General features: G+C 50.7%; 1 protein-coding gene across 2 annotated transcripts in view; it reads left to right on the top strand.

The window, feature by feature from the left end:
* RASGRF2 (Ras protein specific guanine nucleotide releasing factor 2) overlaps positions 1-18,421 on the top strand; it is a 98,267-nt gene that overhangs the window by 40,136 nt on the left and 39,710 nt on the right. For both annotated transcript variants that reach the window (XM_040985981.1, XM_040985983.1), the window contains exons 4-9: positions 1,029-1,118; positions 5,001-5,254; positions 9,442-9,521; positions 9,890-10,083; positions 14,339-14,448; positions 15,352-15,470. In XM_040985981.1, the coding sequence (XP_040841915.1) occupies positions 1,029-1,118; positions 5,001-5,254; positions 9,442-9,521; positions 9,890-10,083; positions 14,339-14,448; positions 15,352-15,470 (847 nt within the window). The remainder of the gene's footprint in view (positions 1-1,028; positions 1,119-5,000; positions 5,255-9,441; positions 9,522-9,889; positions 10,084-14,338; positions 14,449-15,351; positions 15,471-18,421) is intronic.

Genomic DNA, 18,421 nt, shown 5'->3' on the forward strand with positions numbered 1-18,421 from the left:
GAAATGGAGAAGGCTGGCTCCTCCCTCCTGCTCACGGGACATGTGCTGGTGTCTTAGAGTCAAGCAAAGAGTTGGACAGAGGGAAGCTGCCCTGTCAGGTCCTGCCGGACAGGACAGTCTTCCGCCTGCATGGCATCTTTGTCATTGCCTCCTTCCTCACCTCTGAGCCATGCTGGGAGTCCTGCATGGTCACCTCCTGCACCCTGCACCCCCGCGTGCTGGGCAGAGGCCAGCTGACCGTCAGGGAGGCAGAGGCCTGTCTGGTCAGCACCAGTGACTGCCTGTATTCTCTGCACTGCACACAGAACTGTCGATTCCTCTGCCTGACCCTGTGTGTGGAACAGTAAATTCCCAAACTTACATTTTTAGATTTCACTGGGTGCTGTAATCTCACATGTGTTCAGCTGCGTGTCTGCCGCAGGCTCCTGTATCTGTCCCCACTGGGGTTTGTTGGATCACAGGTTTGTCACCTGGGGCTAACTGGCAGGGACCATGGTCCATTTCCCTCCTCTTCTGTCCGCCCCCACTGCCAGGGAATGGGGGAGGAGAGGATCTCCTACTGGGGGTAGAAACACACAGGCAGCTCGGAGCAGACTCTGGGTCTCCTCACTGCTCCAGTGTCTGCTGGGTAGTGACTCTGGTTGCCTTGGCCCATGTCCGGGCTCCAAGCTTCCCCAGGACACCTGTAAGGGCTACTCAGTGTGTCCTAGGCAAACCAGGGGACGGGAGCCATGACGGGATGTCTGTGCCTTTGGAGACCTCATGGTCAGGTGGGCTCTGTGTGCCTGAGCCCCCGAGGGGCCTTTGCATTTACTGCTGGCCCTGGCTGACATTTCTCCTAACCCACACCCTGTCCATAAACCCGGTGCCCGCTGCAGTGCTTGCCCACCCTCACCCTGCGTCAGCACCAGGAGGTGGAAGTCCTGAGGAACACTGAGGCCCCACCTGTGCGCAGGCAGCACTTCTGCGTGCTGTGATCATGACCCAGCAGTCCCCAGTTCACAGATTGGGTCGATTTTGTGTTGCAGATCATCGCTCTCAACAAAACCAAGGAGCGAATGCGCCCTTACCAAACCAACCAGGAAGATGAGGATCCGGACATCAAGAAGATTAAAAAGGTAGGTTTGGCAAGTCCAGCTGCTGGCAGCTGACTGCTCCATGGAGCACATTCACTGTCCAGTCCTGACTGGGGGTGGCCTCACAGAGCACCCCGAGTCTTGGCCTTGCTCAAGATTGCTTTGCACTTATGGGCATCTTCCTTGGGCCTCTCTGGGAGGATGCCAGCCCAACTCTAAGGGCAGCTGTGCGCTTGCACTGGGTTCAGCCACTGCGGTGCTGCTTTCATGTGAAGGGGAGTATTTTTATTATTATTATTATTTTATAAGAGCATTCCTTTTGGCTTTGGTCTTCGGTAGGAAGGGTGTTTTTCTGGACATGTGGGAAGATGGAGCAAATCACTACATCTGCGCAGAGCCGTTTTCTCGCGTAGTAGCTACATGGCCACAAGACCCCTGCATCGTGCTGTCATTTTGGTCGTACACCTTGTGCAAGAGCGGAGCAGTGACGCCTGCTCAGGCCCCCAGGGCTCTGCTTTCTGCGCTCCGAGTTTAAAGGCCTTTTCCTACCTGCACATCCTCAATCTCCACTTCTTCTTAATTTCTTGTGTTACTCCCACTTTTCCACACTAAATAATTATCAAATTAGATAATGATCTTTTGTAGAGCCTTATATATTGATCATGTTTTAAAATAGAAATGATTCTAAGATGACTGAGGTAGAATGCTTTCAGTTTTTGAGGATTGAAAAAGCTAACCGGCACCATTCCTTTACAATTAAAAAAAATTTTTTTTTAACTTGCGTATTGTTTGTGTTGCCAGGTTAGTGCTGAAGCTATTCTTTGAATAGTGTGCGATTCTGGGTAAACAAAGATATTAATAGCATCCAGTTTTCACTCATGCTGCCTGAGCTGATGGTAACTGTGACCAGCTCCCGGCCAGTAGCAGCATCTGCTCAGACACAGAAGGCCTTCGCAAACACTTCAATTGAGTTTTGAAAAAAGCTCTGAGAAATGAAAAATTATGGTAGAATAGCTATTTTTTGCATTTTTATGCTACTTTTCTGTTCTTCAACAGAAATCATTTTAAACTATTTTTTCACTTGTCTAGTAGATTATGAAATTAACTTTATTGTCCTTTGTGTCTCAAGCCACATGGACGTCCCTGTGGAAAGGGCCGTTTGCAGTGATCAACTTCTCTATTCTATAGTCTTAAAAAAAAAGAAGAAGAAGAAGAAGAAGTTGGAGGGCCAGGCATGGTAGCCTAGTGGCTAAAGTTCTCACTTTGCATGCCTAGGATCCCATTTGGGCGCCAGTTCATGTCCTGGCAGCCCCACTTCACATCAGCTCCCTGCTTGTGGCCTGGGAAAGCAGTTGAGGATGGTACAAAGCATTGGGACCCTGCACCTGTGTGGGAAATCCAGAAAAAGCTCCTGGCTCCTGGCTTCAGATGGGCACAGCTCCGGCCGTCATGGCCGCTTGGGGAGTGAATCATCAGATGGAAGATCTTCCTCTCTGTTTCTCCTCCTCTCTGACTTTCTAATAAAGATAAAATCCTAAAAAAAAGTTGGAGAAGTCAAAATTTGAAATTGGCTATACTTCATGGAAATTATTTACTAGAGTTCCTCAAATAATATGCACATTATTCCCCCATCATTTGTACATTATATAGTCTCACGTAATTATATTGAAATGTGTCTGATTTTGATTGTGTGAGGTGTGGCAGCTTTAGCACCTGGATGGATACTGACTGTAGGGTGATAGCATTTGAAGCATTCCAAGATCAAGGGTCGTTGTTTAGAAGCATGGTGACTTAAACCATGACGGTGAGACTTATGGAATTAGTAACAAGTTTTAGGAGGCTTTGAATAGAAAGCAGTGCTTCTATAAAAGGAAGAGCTGGGCATGGTTTTGTGGCCTGCAGTCAAGTGTCACCTTGCAGTTGGCCATGTACCTCTGCCACGTCTCAGGTGGAAAATATTAGTTATCACACAATAGTTTATATTTAGGAAGATGTTGCTAATATTAGGACAATTATTTTATAAATGAGGAAGCTGGGTGAAGAGTTTAAGACCATCCAGTTAAGAGCAGAGCCTTTGGGCAAGCATTGTCTGCCCAATATTTGGCTCTTATCTGGCAGTGTAGAGGGCACCTGGTGATGCTTGGGACACGCCATCCACGGCAGGTGCCTGCGTTCAAGTCCCTGCTTGTTCCCACTACAGCTTCCTGCCTATGGGCGCCCTGGGAGGCAGCGCTGCTGGCTCAGGGAGCCGACTCCTGACCTTGCACCTGGGAGGCCATGGCTGAGTGGCTCCTGCTGCTTCAGGGGTTGAGGGACTGAACCCGAAGATGAGCCATGTCTTCCTCAGTCATCTTATTTGTCTGTCTCTGTTTTCTCTGTGTTTCAAGATCAAAGAAAGTAACAAATGTTCAATAAAGGTTTATTGGCTGATTAAAAACACAGGCCCACGCATTTTCTCAGCTTGCCTGTTGTTTTTCAAATCATACCTAGAGAATTCAGGTCGATTTTGGACGCTATTGTGTTTTATACAAAATTGGCTTCATATTAAGTTATGTTCCATGTTTTCCCCCCACAAAACAATCCCAGTTGTAAATAGTTATTGTTTATCTTGTCTGTATAGCTGAGCCAGTCTTTATAATAATGATAGGCAAGTGAAGAAGCAAAGAATCTCTTGAGCTTTTCTGGCTCTGTGATTTATTGTGAAATTCAATTTGCTTGTTAATCAAGGAAGGGGTTGGCCAGGCTGACCCCTAACACTTATATATTTTAAGCGTAACAGGAACAAAACAAAATTCAGCAACAACAAAAACCAGATGACCTGTTTTGCAGTGGACAAAGGACTTGAGTCGGCCTTTGTCAGTGAGCGTGGTGAGGTGGCCAACAAGCCCCCGAGAAGGTGGCTCTCATCCCTGAACCGCAGAGCAGTGCTGAACAGAAGTGCACCCTGTAGGACAGCTGACCCCCAGAAACCAGCAGGTGTTGGCCAGGGCATGAGGAATGCCACACCTGTGCACTCAGACTGGTCAGGCGGGCCGTGCAGTAAGGAGATGCCTTCGGAAACTCAGCGTTCAAAACGGGACCTCTAGGATCCAGCACTCCTGGTTCTATGTAAAGGTCCAGAAAATGGACAGCAGGACCAGAGTCTTGAAGCAATTTTCACACACTCATGCTCACAGTAGGCCAGAGGTGAGACCATGGGCATGAACAGAAACGAAGCATGATATCTGCAAGCAGTGGAATATCCAGACAGAGGGAGAAGGGTGTGGCAGGTGCTGCAGCAGGGTGTGGCCTCGAAGGCGCGGCACTGGGAATGGCCAGCCCTAGAGAGAAATGGATGAAAGGGAATGAGGCTCCTGGGAAAAAGAACTCCAAACAGTTCCTGGAACTTTCCTTTAGGGCCCTGTCTCTGAAGCCATCGGAGGGCGAGTGGGACTTCCAGGGTCCGGGGCAGGGGACGGTGGCAACTGGTTGGCTGAGAAGCAGAGTTCCGTGCTGGAGGTGTGCTGAAAGCGGTGCATGTACACCACACACCACGGCAGTGCATGCTTACACATTACTGTCATGTTCAATTTTATTCTTTTTTAAACCACAATTCAAAAGGGTAATAAAATGTATGAGTCTGTATGGGTAAAGAATGTGCCTTCTGTGTATTCCTTTCTTGAAGGGCTAATAACTAAATGGGTGTGTGTCAAGAGTGTATTATAGAATGCTCAAACTGGCCTGAGTTGGAGCTTACACAAACAGCTCCTACCTCATCTGCTGGGTGATGCTCTTTGAGCAACACTACGCTCCTTCATTTTGTTGCTGGCCCCACGGCTCCCCCATGCAGGAGCAGCATATTGTGTAGTACAAGGTGGCACATGGTGGCTGATGGGCGTATGCAGGCTGCCCGTTGCTGAGGGTGCCCTTGTTGTTGTCCCACAGGTTCAGAGCTTCATGCGAGGGTGGCTGTGTCGCCGGAAGTGGAAGACCATCGTACAGGATTACATCTGCTCCCCGCACGCAGAGAGCATGCGGAAGCGCAACCAGATCGTGTTCACCATGGTGGAGGCCGAGAGCGAGTATGTGCACCAGCTGCACGTGCTGGTCAACGGCTTCCTGCGGCCCCTGCGCATGGCGGCCAGCTCCAAGAGGCCACCCATCAGCCACGACGACGTCAGCAGCATTTTCCTCAACAGGTCAGTCTGGACATTGGGCGCAAGCTGCATGAAAACCACACGTGTTGTTTTAGATGTTAGGTCTCCAATATTCATCTCCATGGCAACTCATGATGTCCAAGCTAAGAGCATGATCCTTGTGGTTCCATGTTAGTCCAGGTGGGCACATTCCATGGGTTCATCTTTTTCTTTTTTAAAGATTTATTTAAAACAGTTATAGAAAGAAAGAAATAGGGAAGATCTTCCATCTGCTGATGTTCCCCCAACAAAGCTGCAACACCCAGTTGTCCCATGGGTGCAGGGCCTAAGCCCTTGGACCTTCCTCCATTGCTTTCCCAGGCCACTAACTAGGAACTGGATTGGAAAGTCAAGTAGCTGGGACTTGAACCAGCACCCATTTGGGATGCTGGCATTGCTGGCAGCATCTTTACCCACTATGCCTTAAGGCTGATCCTAGCCTCTGAGATTTTTAATTATCTATCTATTTATCTATCTATAAAGAGACAAGTGACAGGAAGACAGGGAGAGGCAAGGCAGGGGGATGGGGCTGGACCAGACCGAAGGCCAAAGCTAGAACTCCCATCAGCCATCCTCTGCTGCTTTCCCGGGCACAGCAACAGGAAGCTGGATCAGAATTGGAGCAGTCAGGACTCAAGTCTGGTGCTCCCGTATGAGATGGCAGCACTGTGGGCAGTAGCCTAAGGCACTGCGCCACAACACTAGTCCCGTCTCTTGAGTCTTGATGTCTAATTTTTTTTCAGTTTTTCTTTTCTACATGATGTTTGTTTCATTGCTGTCATGTGTGGGTGTGCTCATTGCTCAAGGGATTGCCCTCGTAAATGGGGGTGATAAAGGGATCTTTGCAGAATGTACCCAGGTGTGTTGTAGGCAATGGAGATAGGCCTGGGACTCCCCCACTGAGTGACTGCTTGTTGAGTAGTTAGAGCATCCATGCTGCTGAGGAGTGGTGGGTGCACAGAGAACATTTTGCCCCCTGGAACTTCAGTGTCAATGGGGAAAATAGATGGAAATATGGCAGTGACCAAATGGATTATGTGATGTATGTATATGGTGATCAGGGATGACAGAGACAGAGAGGAGAGAGATCTTCCATCTGCTCTTCACTCCTCAAATGGCTGCAGTGGCTGAGCTGGACTCATCCAAAGCCAGGGGCCAGGAGCTTCTTCTGGGTTTCCTGCGTAGATGCAGGGGCCCGAGGACTTGAGTCATCCTCTGCTGCTTTCCCAGGCCATTAGCAGGGAGCTAGATGGGAAGTGGAGCAACCAAAACTTGAACCGCTGTCCATGTGGGATGCCATTCCACAGGCAGATGCTGAGCCTTACTCTTCCAAGGCCCCTAGCCATTTGTTTTGGGGAGGCTGATATACCTCCATGGCTCAAAAGTCAAAATAACTTGAAAATATCAAACAGATGTTGCAGTATCATCTTGTCTGTCCACACCACTCCCCTTAGTCCCTGCATAGCTCTTTTGGTTGCTCTTAAATATTTATTTATGTATTTACTCATTTATATTTGGAAGAAACACACACACAGATGTGAGCAGGAAAATGAGACAGTGTGAATGAGAGAGGTCTTCTGTCTGTTGATTCACTCCCCAGTGTCAACAACAGCTGGGACCAGGCCAGGCTAAAGCCAGGAAGCAGCAGTTCAGTCTGGGTCTCCCATGCAGCTGGCAAGGTCCCAGCTTGAGCCAGCCCCTGCTGCCTCGGAATGTGTGGGAAGCTGGCAGTGCAAGTGGATCTGTGACTTGAATCCAAGCATTGTGATAAGGGGTGTGATCTACCACATGCTTGCTTCTTTCTTTGTTATAAATCCTTCAGTATTCTAGATTGAGACTGAGCGCTTGTGACCCTTGGTCATGCCTTCTTACACAAAGGGAATGAACTTCACCACACACTTTAAAAAACAAAACAAAACAGCATACTCTGGAGAGTTTTCCACATTGACACCTAAACGGTATTTTTGGTGTGTTTTTTATTTTTTTAACACATAAAGATATCACTCTGGGTGTGTCTTGGTCTTGGTAATAACTGGATTCCAGAAAATGCTAAAAGAGAACCTGACGTCTGAGTTAGACCTTTGGTTGGTGAGGAAGCAGCCAGGAGGTTTCGTGGAGCCGATGGGGCAGGCTGTACCAAGAGCAGCATGCTGGAGCAGGAGAGAGATCAAGGCCAGGAAGTCTCCTGGAGTAACCCAAGCAGGAGATGCTGCTGCTGAAGGCAGTGACAGGTGACTGGCTTGTTGATGGATTGGATTTCAATTCTGAGAGAAAGTGAAACGACAGGATAGTCCATTGCTTTTGGGCTAAACAGCTGGAAGAATGGAGTTGCTGCTTAGTAAGGGGGGAAGGCTGACACAGGTACAGTGGAGGAGTGGGAAGAGTTCTGGATCTTTGAACATCCGATGCTGTCAGTCATCCTGATGCAGACCTGATGCAGAGGTTGGGTAGCAGCCTGGAGTTCAGGGGACAACCAGGGCCAGCCATAGCACTTTAGGAGTCCAGCAGCTTGTGGGTAGCAGTGAAACCAGCTAGGCTCTGAGAGATTACCATGTGGACAAGACAGATGGGTAAGATGGGAGTACTGCTTAATCCCAGAGTTGTTCTCGTGTTTCAATGTTAAGAAGATGAAGTGGAGCTGGCAAAGAAGAGTGGAGGGGATATGGTAGAATTGTAGGATGTGGACCCAAACAGTTGTCTTAGTACCCGAGGCAAGAGGCTTGTCAACAGCCAAGCCCTAAAGGTCCAATGGAACAATAACAAAATTAACCATGGGTTCAAGAACGGGACTTACTGGCAATTCTGGTGAGGGGAAGAAGTGCGCTTGGAAGTGGCTTAGGAGAGAATGGAGGGCACACTGGGACCTGAGCAGGGAAGGAGTCACTATAAAGGTGAACAGAGACGGGGTGGTGCCTGGTGGGATTAAGCAGGGAAGGAGGAGGATGCAGAAGTGAGGGGTGACTTGGCATGGGGTGTGTTATAAAAGTTGGGCAGCTAGCAGGAGGACTAGGCGTAGAAACATGGAGGGAGGGAGCAAGGACTTCAGGCAGTGCTGCAGATGGAGAGGAGCTATCGGAGCAGGGTGAGGGCACAGCATTTGCGATGTTCTGCTGATGCAGTTGGCCGTTTGGAAGCAGGGTTCTAAAGGCACTGAGCTGCAAGACAGGGGAGACGGTGTGCTTGAGCTGAGAAAAGTACGGTGACAAATGCAGTGAATGACAGGGACAGGGTCAAGGGAACAGTCAAGGGAGTTTCCATGGAAGACAAAAGCCCTGGAGAAGTTTAACGGCTTTGCTATGGTGTGTGTGTTGCCAAGAACTGTGGCATGAGAAAGGTTGAAGGAAGGACCCACAGTGAGCTGAGAGCTGGGCTCTCAAGACATGAGGCCACGTGGCTGAGGCTCCTGAGGTGACTGATTTAAAGCTACACTTTCTATGGAGGAGAAAGGAGATTCCCCAACATGTGTGGATGGCTCTGCTGAAGTGTATGAACCATCTGGTGTGGGGATAAATGCATCTGCCATCCTCTGGCTTTAGCACTCAGCTCTGGGCCACATGGAAGCCAGGAGCTCCATCAGGGCCTTCATTGTCATCTACTGCTTGCCAAGTACATGAGCACGAATCTGGATCGGAAGCAGAGCAGCCTGGACTGGAGCAGCACTCTGCTATGTGGCACGGTTATTGCAAGCAGTGCTTTACCCCTTAGCATCCCTTAAAGGTTCTTTACATTTCTATATTGAAATGAAGGGTCGTCATGGAGCTCTGTGGACATTTTTGCTCTCTGCTTCCCCCTCCTCTCTACCCCTCTGTTGTGTTGAACTCATCTAGTGAAGGAAGGCCTTTCCCTGTGCAGTCTGTGATGGAATCACACTTCAGCCCTCTGCTTGTCTCTGAAGTGTGCAGCCTGCAGTAGAACACTCATGAACTGAAGGGGAGGGTTACCTGACAGCGATCGGATGCTTCCTGTTTGCCAACATTTGACGCTCATCTGAGAGATTTGGGGGAATCCTTGAGGCTCTCTAAAAGATAAGCTATTTTATGGAGGTTAGCATAATCCATGTTATCGTTGGGTATACAGAGACCCTCTGGGATGTGTATGCTGTGTATGTGTGAAGGCTGTAAGCACTCCATGAACTGACTGAGTAAACAGTGTATGATTGCTATTACATACTAGTTCTGCGTTTCTTTTAGTGAAACAATCATGTTTCTTCATGAAATCTTCCATCAAGGACTAAAGGCGAGGATAGCGAACTGGCCAACTTTAATTTTAGGTGAGTGCGTTCTGTTGAGATTCGTGTTCTCTCCTGGGAAGGCTGCAGTTAGACTGAAACAACGACTGCCTCATTCACCCTGTGCTGGCTGCTTGCTCTGGGGACCTGCATGTTTCCCTTGCCTCCAGTAACCTGTCTTATGGCCCTTCTGGTCCTTGGGGCCCTGCCTCGGTAGTCACCTGTCACATCTGGCTCGCCTAGGTCCCTTGGGGCTGGAGTCCATTTGGGGCCTGGGATTGGGGGACCTCTGTGTGTTGATCCTTGGGGCTCTTGGGAGCCACGCTGTGCTGTCCCTGTTGCGGGTGGGTAACTCACCAGACACCAAAGGAAACAGCCATTTTTGCTTCTGTTTTTTTTTTTTTCCCCAGCTGATCTGTTTGACATTTTGCTCCCCATGCTGAACATTTACCAAGAGTTTGTGCGCAATCACCAGTACAGCCTCCAGGTCCTTGCAAACTGTAAGCAGAACCGAGATTTTGACAAGCTCCTGAAGCAGTACGAAGCCAACCCTGCCTGCGAGGGAAGGATGCTGGAGACGTTCCTCACCTACCCCATGTTCCAGGTGAGGCACTTGACGGCTGCTCCTGGGACAAGGGCCCCGACTCCCCTGTGACTGACCTGCAGCCATCTGCGAGCGATGTGCAGGTTTGCTCTGTGGGAGTCACGGTACAGATGCGTCCTCTGCGGCCTTGACCTTGGGCCACTGTGCGTTCTCCCTGGGTCTGATACAGGTAGGCAGACCAGGCTTCTGAGATCACTCAGGAGTGATTCTTTAAAAGCTTCAAGGTTTTCTCTTTATAGAAAAATTCCACACCAGCCTCTCTTGTGGAGTCGCCTCCTCCAGCCTGTTTAAAAATATGAGATTTGCTGAAATAGGAGACGGTGCAAATGTTCCTATTCATGCTGGTTGCATAAATGCTTCCTGGGAAAGCCTGCTGGGAGGCTGGCCACCCCTGCTGCTCACTGTTGGGGCCAAGTGCACCTGTGATCTTTCCTGTACTGAAGGCTCTGGAGCAAGTACCCCAAAAGGACAAGATGTATGTCCAGCCTTCTGTTCTTTTGGGGTGGCCCTAAGTGTTCTGTGAGGAAATTTGTGGCCTTTTAGGCCTTTCTGGCCAGGCTCCCTGATGGTCCTGCGGTGAGCCCACCCGATGGCCACATGAGTTGGGAAGTACCCCTGAGCATATTGCCCTGGCCCCGGGAAGAAAAGCTGCTGTGGCCCGAAACGTTTGTCTCATGTCGGTCAGTCCTGCGTGATCTCCAGGCAGTCACCACAGACATAGAGGAAGAGTTTCACAAACCAGGAGGGTGCGTTGGAAGCCACTGAAGTATAGTGAAACTTGATAGTCTGGTTGTTGTCTTGGAGTGAAATTCTTTAAACTGTCTCTCTCTCTCTGAAGAAATATTTCAGGAGAACAAATTTCAGACTTCTTTCTTTTACCGAGCATGTAATCAGAATTTCAGGTTCTACTGAGAGTGGAAGCTGTTTGGGGGTCCATGATGCTTTTCTGTGGTTCTGTTTCATGTTTGGGTGATTGAGAGCTCTGGATCGCGTGTGCCAAGCAGCCTTGTGTTAGGTGGTATACAGAGGTGGGGTCTGTGGCAGCCACCTGGCGCGTGCAGGCAGGGACCAGCCCCTCCTGCTGCCATCCCTCCACGTGGGGTTCTCCCAGAGCTTTCTTTGTCTTGTGAATGTTTTTAAGCAGAAACACATAAACAGTTACTTGGGAGCCACAGAGATGAAGACAGAGGCAGAAAGAGAGCGCCTGTCTACTGCTTCATTCCCCCAGTGCCTGCAGTGGCCAAGCAGGAGCAGGGAACCAGGAGCTCCTTCTGGGTCTCCACGTGGGCAGCATCACCTCTGCCTCCCAGGGTGTGCACAAACAGGAAACTAGGCTCAGGAGCAGGCTCTGGGCCAGCGACTCGGATGGGGCCTGGGCATCGTAAGGCAAAAGGCCTGCTCCTTGCCTGGTAACTCAAACGCTCAACTGCTCTGCATTGTAGATGGAACGACCAAGTACAGCGTTTCTGGCCTTTGAGAGGCCTTTTGATCTCTCACAAATGCTGAGCTGTTCTTTAGTCCACCCCCCAACTCACCTCTACCTGAAGATGAAGCCCAAATCAGTGTCCAGGCGTTTGGTGAGCCTGCAGCATCATCTTAACGGGGCCCTCTCAGTGACTAGCCATCTGCCTCCCTGGCCTCCACCACTGCCCCGGGGGAAGATCCTGGCCTGCCGCTGAGTCTCCACCTCTGAACCTTTAAGTCCAGGCGGCAGAGCTCTGGGCATCTGCCAGCACCCAGGCTCCCAGCTCTGCAGTCTGCCGGCACTGACTGGTTCTGCAGTTTGGATTGGGTGGCCACATGGTGTCCCGGAGAATCCCTGCTGTCAGCCCAGGACCTTCTCCCCACCCTAAACTTTGATGACCATAAGCCCCAGAATTTGAGTCATGGAGTCAGATGTTGACAGGCGTTTCTGGCTGCCTGCAGGACAGGGTGGCTGCCGGACACAGCTAGCAAAGGCCATTGTTCTGGGAGGAATCTGAAACTTGAGGAATTTTTACCCTAATTGGCCCAACAGTCCACAGGAAATGAGCAACTTGTAAATGGGCAACTTCCTGTGCTTCCTAGTCCTGTTCTGAGTGGACTGGGTGGAGGAGGCCTTGGCACTTGCTACACTGGGCCTTGCGCTGTTCGGGGCTTCCTTGAGCCATCAGCCTTCTCTTGAGAAATCACAGGAGCTGCTCAGGGTCTCTCCTATGAGTTTCACCCTCTCCTTGTGCCCTTGTGGTCTTTTGACTAGCGGAGTGAAGTAGCCATGATGTCTACTGCCTTGGCAGGTGTGAGCTGCACCTGTCTGCTCCCCTCTGCCAACACGGTGCACTTTCGCCCCTGTCCCATCTCCCACGCAGGGCTGGATACCTCAGGGGTGAGGCCAGGGAGCTATGCATTTTTGTTGCAGGCCATGATGAAATAAGTGCCCCACGGGGCATCTAGCCCCGGATTTTGTTGAACCTGGACATAAGGACTGATATGGGGCAGAGGAGCGCAAGAGGAGGGTGGCAGGTTTCAGCTGTGGACATGTGAAAGGGAAGAGGGGACTGTATCCTTGCTCTTGCCAGGCTGTTTCTTGAGCAAATCAATTGCTGCTGTGTCGGGCTGTGTTGAATTCTGGAAACTTGGAGGAATTATGTAACAATGCCATGAAATGATTGCCAGTTGAACTATCAGTCCAGTCCAGTGTAAATGTTGCCAAGAAATTTGTTATGTGGTCATTAACTGAACTTTTAAAAAGTGCTTATTTATTTATATTTGAAAAGCAGAGAGAGGGAGAGACAGCGATTAAGAGCTTCCATCTAATAATTTATCCCTGAATGGCCACCATGACTGGGACCAAGCCGAACTGAGTCCATGTGCCAAGAACTCCATTAGAGCCTCCTTGTGAGTGGCAAGGGTTTAAGTGCATAGTCCATCTTCTGCCTTCACCAGGCCAATTAGTAAGGAGCTGAATCAGAAGCAGAGTGGCCAGAACTGCACCTAGTACTGTAACAAGGGTTGCTAGTATCACAGGCGGTGGTTTCATTCAGTGGCCCACAACGCCAGCCTCATTTTCTTCAACAAAGATAGTGGCATGGCTGCTGGTATTGAAACCTGCCGTAGTGGCTCACTGATGTGCTTGACTGTATAGGTGTGCCGGGCACGGATCTGCCGCTGAGGCAGGCTCTGTGTTGCTGTGGGATTGTGCCATCCAGGGGCAGGCTCGCAGGCATCTCTGTTTTTGGAGGCTTTGCCAAAGGGGACGACCTCGAAGGCTGTTTCACTGAGACGTGTATGGGAGGCAGACACAGGAGAAAGAGGAGTCTCCTGGATGCCACTGGGTCATGACTGAGGGTTCCACCTGTGCTTCCCACATCCGTGACTTGATGACCCCGCCTAGGGGACAGCGCTAGGGTCGGAGCTGCTGCTTGCATGACACCTCAGTGTGGACCACAGTGAACACAGCCTTGCATGTGCTGAGAGAGACACTGGACCCACAGAAGAGATGTACTAGGCTGGCAGGTGATGCTTGCTGCTGGCCCTGCCGCTAACTGGGAGACAAGGTGTAACAAGGCTGAGCAAATTTTAATTGTCCAAGTTTTATCCTTTTCCCTTTTTATGCACTTGAAGGCAGGCAGGCAGACTTCTCATTTTCTGGGTCTCTCCCCGACAGCTGGGCCAGGCTGAAGCCCGGATCCAGGAACTCAGTCCAGGTCTCTGGTTTGGGTGGCAGAGACCAGAGTCCTTAGGTCATCACCCACTGCCCCCAGGGTGTGTGCTAGCAGGAAGAGGGAGTGGGAGCAGGGCTGGGATGCCTGCCCAGGCCCTCCGCTGCGGGGTAGACTGCGAGGCAGTGACTGCTACGCCCAACGCCTGCCCCTTCCCAACATTCAGTTGTTCAAGAGAGTACCATTAAACGTTTGTCTGTTTAAAAAAAAAAAATTGTGACAGTTCCCCTATGTCTAAAGCACAGACTCACGTGGCAGTTTGTTCTCCAGTGAATCAGTTTTCCATAACTAGGATGTAAACTTCCGTGACTGCTTGGAAAGCTGGAGAAGCAATTGATTGTTTCCCTATACTATAAGACTTCTCCACTGCTACCGTGTTGTGTGCTCGTGATGTGATCCTTCTGGTTGATGTGTAGTTTATGCACATTTCCTTTAAGTCCTTGTGAAGCAGAGCCCTTGGGTAAGCATCTGCTTGGCGTGCAGGTGGCCCTGTGGGGATGTCCCATCCTGCCCCTCCTGACCTGGCACTCATGCTGCCGCCCTGTCCGCGTCAGATCCCCAGGTACATCATCACACTGCACGAGCTGCTGGCACACACGCCCCATGAGCACGTGGAGAGGAAGAGTCTGGAGTTCGCCAAGTCGAAGCTGGAGGAGCTGTCCAGGTAGGCACAGGCTCGCCGTAAAGGACTGGGATGGAGGGCAGCAAGCCGGTCTCGCAGACACTGTGTGCACATGTCCAGGGAACAGGGAGCAAGACAGAAACCCTGCTCCCCCAGTCGCGTCAGAGTGCAGGGCTGAGCTTGGTGGGGAGAGGTGCTGAGTCATCACTCACGCTGGTTCACACCGAGAAGAAAATATGCCCTTGCAAAGGTTTGTAGGGTGGCAGGATTTACGTAGCTGAGATCAGGAGTCTTGTGGTTTAAGCTTGGAAGCATTCACGTTGCTTTCAGCACAGTGTACTGGAGGATGACTCGCCGTTATGGTTCTTTGTTCACACACGACGACGCTGGAGAGCGTGCCCTTCGTGTCTGCCAGTGGCTGCTTGCTGTTCTGGGCACTCGCTCCACCGTGTTCCTTTAGCTTCTATGAGAGGAGGGTCTCCGGTGTCCCTGATTTACCCTGTCTCCAAGAAGTCAGTGAAGGGGCTGGCCATAGAGCACGTTGCTTTGCTGCCGTTCTTACAAGCCAGCGTTGCTAGGCGCTTGGTGGTCACTGACCTGCTTCCGCTTGAGTGTCACCATGCACCCCCTGCTTTGGGGCATGGCTTGCTGGAGCCTGGGGCTGCAGGCTCCCCAACTGCCCCAGGAAAATTAATACCAGGGGTATAGAAGCACTGTGTCAGGGAAAAAAGTGCGTGTGGAGAAGAAAAAAGTGTCGGGGAGAAGTGGACTTCAAGGTTGTTTTCACTGAAGGATACTTATCCTTGTATCCCATCCATCCACAAAGCTGTGGAAGGCCCCCTGCCTGGCCTAGCTCCATACAAGTTGGTGACTTAGTTTGTGAGCGGGAGCTCATGTTCCCACTAAGGCCCTGTGATCCCACATGTGTTGGTGTGGCACCTACAGGATCATGCATGACGAAGTGAGCGACACGGAGAACATCAGGAAGAACCTGGCCATAGAGAGGATGATTGTGGAGGGCTGCGACATCCTGCTGGACACCAGCCAGACCTTCATCCGCCAAGGTGAGTCCTCCAGGTCCACTGTCAGCGTCTGTTTTTCCCTGGCTACCCAGGCAGGCATCCTGGGGCTGGCCTGGTGGCTGTCCGTGCCGCCCTGCTCCTGGCCTAGGCCCACGTGGTGGTTGAGGGCCACCTCTGTGCTGTTTCTTCCCAGGGGCCATGAAACACAGCAACACTCTCATAGTAAAGCACAAGTCGCCCTCCGGCTGGACCCTCCTCCTCAGCGGGCCTGACATCCTCTGCAGCTCCCCGGAGGATGGGTCGGTCTGGCCTGTGGGTGTGGCGGTGCCGGCAGGGGACGACCTCCAGGCCAAGGCCCAGGAGAAGCTGGCGCTCCTCACAGCCCTGTCTCATAAGTCCGGGGACAACGTGCGCAGCGAGAACAGCTGCCTCTTGTTCCCATTTTTCATCAGCACTTCCAGCCCCACTCCTCACGGTCTGGTTTGATTGCACTGGGGTCTCCCATGCCCAGGGGACCCGTCCCTGTTTCTGTCCTCTTGGCTCTCACCACAAATGGGCTAGAAACAAAGGTGGCCCATATGCATCTCCAGTGCCTGGTGCCCCCCGCCTGGGGGAGTGCTGAAACAGGCCAGTGTTGCCATTCTCACTTCGGTTATGTACAAGGAAGCCACGCATGCTGAAGTTGGGAAGGGCATTTTCGAAAACAAGGCCTTTTCCCGTGTTGGGCTTTGGACATTAACGTCCCCATCCATAGCAGTGGCCTTTGCTGCTCCATCAGGCTTTGTGCCTCCTTGCAGGGTGTGCCCCCCACAGGCTTGCAGCCTGCACCTGCTGCCTCCCTCTGTGCCTTGTCCTGTGCTGCCCCCTGGCCTGGGGACCAGATGCCTTCATTCACCTCTTCTGTGCCCTCTGCACCTGCTTGTTATGCTGGATTTACTTGCCTACATTTAAGGAGACTTTTCAGAAGTCCTCTTGCCCACCTCCCGTGCGGTGCAGTGCCCTTCCACCACACCTGCGCTTAGCCTTGGGCGAGGGAGCCGAGCTGCTTTCATGCTCACCTGTCCCGGTGACTGTTAGCCTGGTGGGGCGGCCTTGGTGAAGTCCTGGCACTCATTGTGCATGCTGCCCCTCGTAGGTGCCTGGAAAGCGGACCTTGAAGTCAACTGAGTTGTTTGTTGAATTGATATAATGATTGTGTCTTATTTTGTTATTTTGTGTGTGAGTGTGTGTGTGTTTGGAGTCCACTAAAACTGCAGATCATAGCTTGTAAGGATGGGAGCAAAGGTTTCTATAACCAGCAAACAGTTTCTGAATGGATTTTTCATTAAAAAGTGTTATTCCCTGTTAGTATTCAATGTGCGGCTAAAAATTCAAGCTGTTTGGTTTGTGAATGAAAAAAAAACATCTATAGTGAAATATAGTGCAAGGTCAAATAGGTTGAAGAAGTTGTGTTTTTTATTGCACTGGAAAGCAGTCATGAAACCCTTCTCCATTGAGCCGTAGACTTGTTTATTCCTTCCTGTGCGCCACGTGCTAAAGGCACTCCTTTCAGCCGTTAATATTTCTGATGCTGCTATCATAGTGACATGAATGTAATGATTTGTTTTCAGCAGGATTGTCTGCATGTGTGTTTTGCTTACACTGTTTACAAATCATTCAATAAAAGTGATTTCTAAAAATCATACCTTAATCTCTCTGCCTCTCTGTCCCTTCATCTTTCAAATAACTCAGCAAATAAAAATTGCACGTGAGGCCAGTGTTGTAGCCAAGTGAGTAAAGCTAGCATCTGCAATGCCGGCATCCCATACGGGCACCGGTTCATGTCCTGGCTACCCCACTTCCCATCCGGCTCCCTGCTTGTGACCTGGGAAAGCAGTCGAGGACAGCCCAAAGCCTTGGGACCCTGCACCCACATGGGAGACCCGGATGGAGCTCTCAGCTTTGGCTTGGCGCACCCCTGGCTCTTGCAGCCACCTGGGGAAAGAGCCAGCAGATGGAAGATTTCTGTCTTTCCCTCTCTCACTGTAACCTTGCTTTCAAATGAATAAACATCTTTAGAAAATCATACCTTGGCGATGGCACTGTTGTGCTGTGCGTTAAGCTGCTGTTTGCAGTGCTGACATTCCATATGGATACTGGTTCATGGCCTGGCTGCTCCACCACCTTTCCAGTTCACTGTTAATAGCCTGAGAAAGACAGCAGAAGGTGGCTCAAATGTGGGGGCCCCTCGGGCCCCTCCCACCTGTGTGTGAGACCCGGATGAAGCTCCTGGTTCGTGGCATGGCCCTGGCCCTGGCCCAGCTGTTCAGGCGATCTGGGGAGTAAAGAGCAGGTGAAAGAGTCTGTAACTCTCTCCCTCCACCAACTCTAATTCTGACTTTCAATTAAATAAATTCATCTTTCTAAAAAATCATACCCTAATCAGAGTAGAAAGTTGTCTAGTTACAAACAGATCAGAATGCTGCGTGGATATGCTTTGTTTTTTCTGACATGACTGTCGATGAAAGATAATCTTTACCAAACAAACCTTTAACCACTGAGCTGTTTAAAAACATACCAGCCCTTGGGCCCGGCACGGTGGCGCAAGTGGTTAAAGGTCCTCGCCTTGCACGCCCAGGATCCCATATGGGCGCCGGTTCTAATCCTGGCAGCCCCGCTTCCCTTCCAGCTCCCTGCCTGTGGCCTGGGAAGGCAGTCGAGGACGGCCCAAAGCTTTGGGACCCTGCGCCCGCGTGGGAGACCCGGAAGAGGCTCCTGGCTTCGGATTGGCTCAGCTCTAGCCGTTGCGCTCACTTGGGGAGTGAATCATCGGACGGAAGATCTTCCTCTCTGTCTCTCCTCTCTGTATATCCGCCTTTCCAATAAAAAAATAATAAAAATAAATCTTTAAAAAAAAAAAACATACCAACCCTTAAAACTTCAAAGGGTCCCGTTTCCCGTGGCCTACTCCCGCCTCTGACGGTGTGATGATTTTTGCATTGATTACTTTATGG

The sequence above is a fragment of the Ochotona curzoniae genome, unplaced genomic scaffold (assembly GCF_017591425.1).
Source record: "Ochotona curzoniae isolate NIBS_2020 unplaced genomic scaffold, NIBS_Ocur_1.0 contig_4501, whole genome shotgun sequence".
NCBI lineage: Eukaryota > Metazoa > Chordata > Mammalia > Lagomorpha > Ochotonidae > Ochotona > Ochotona curzoniae.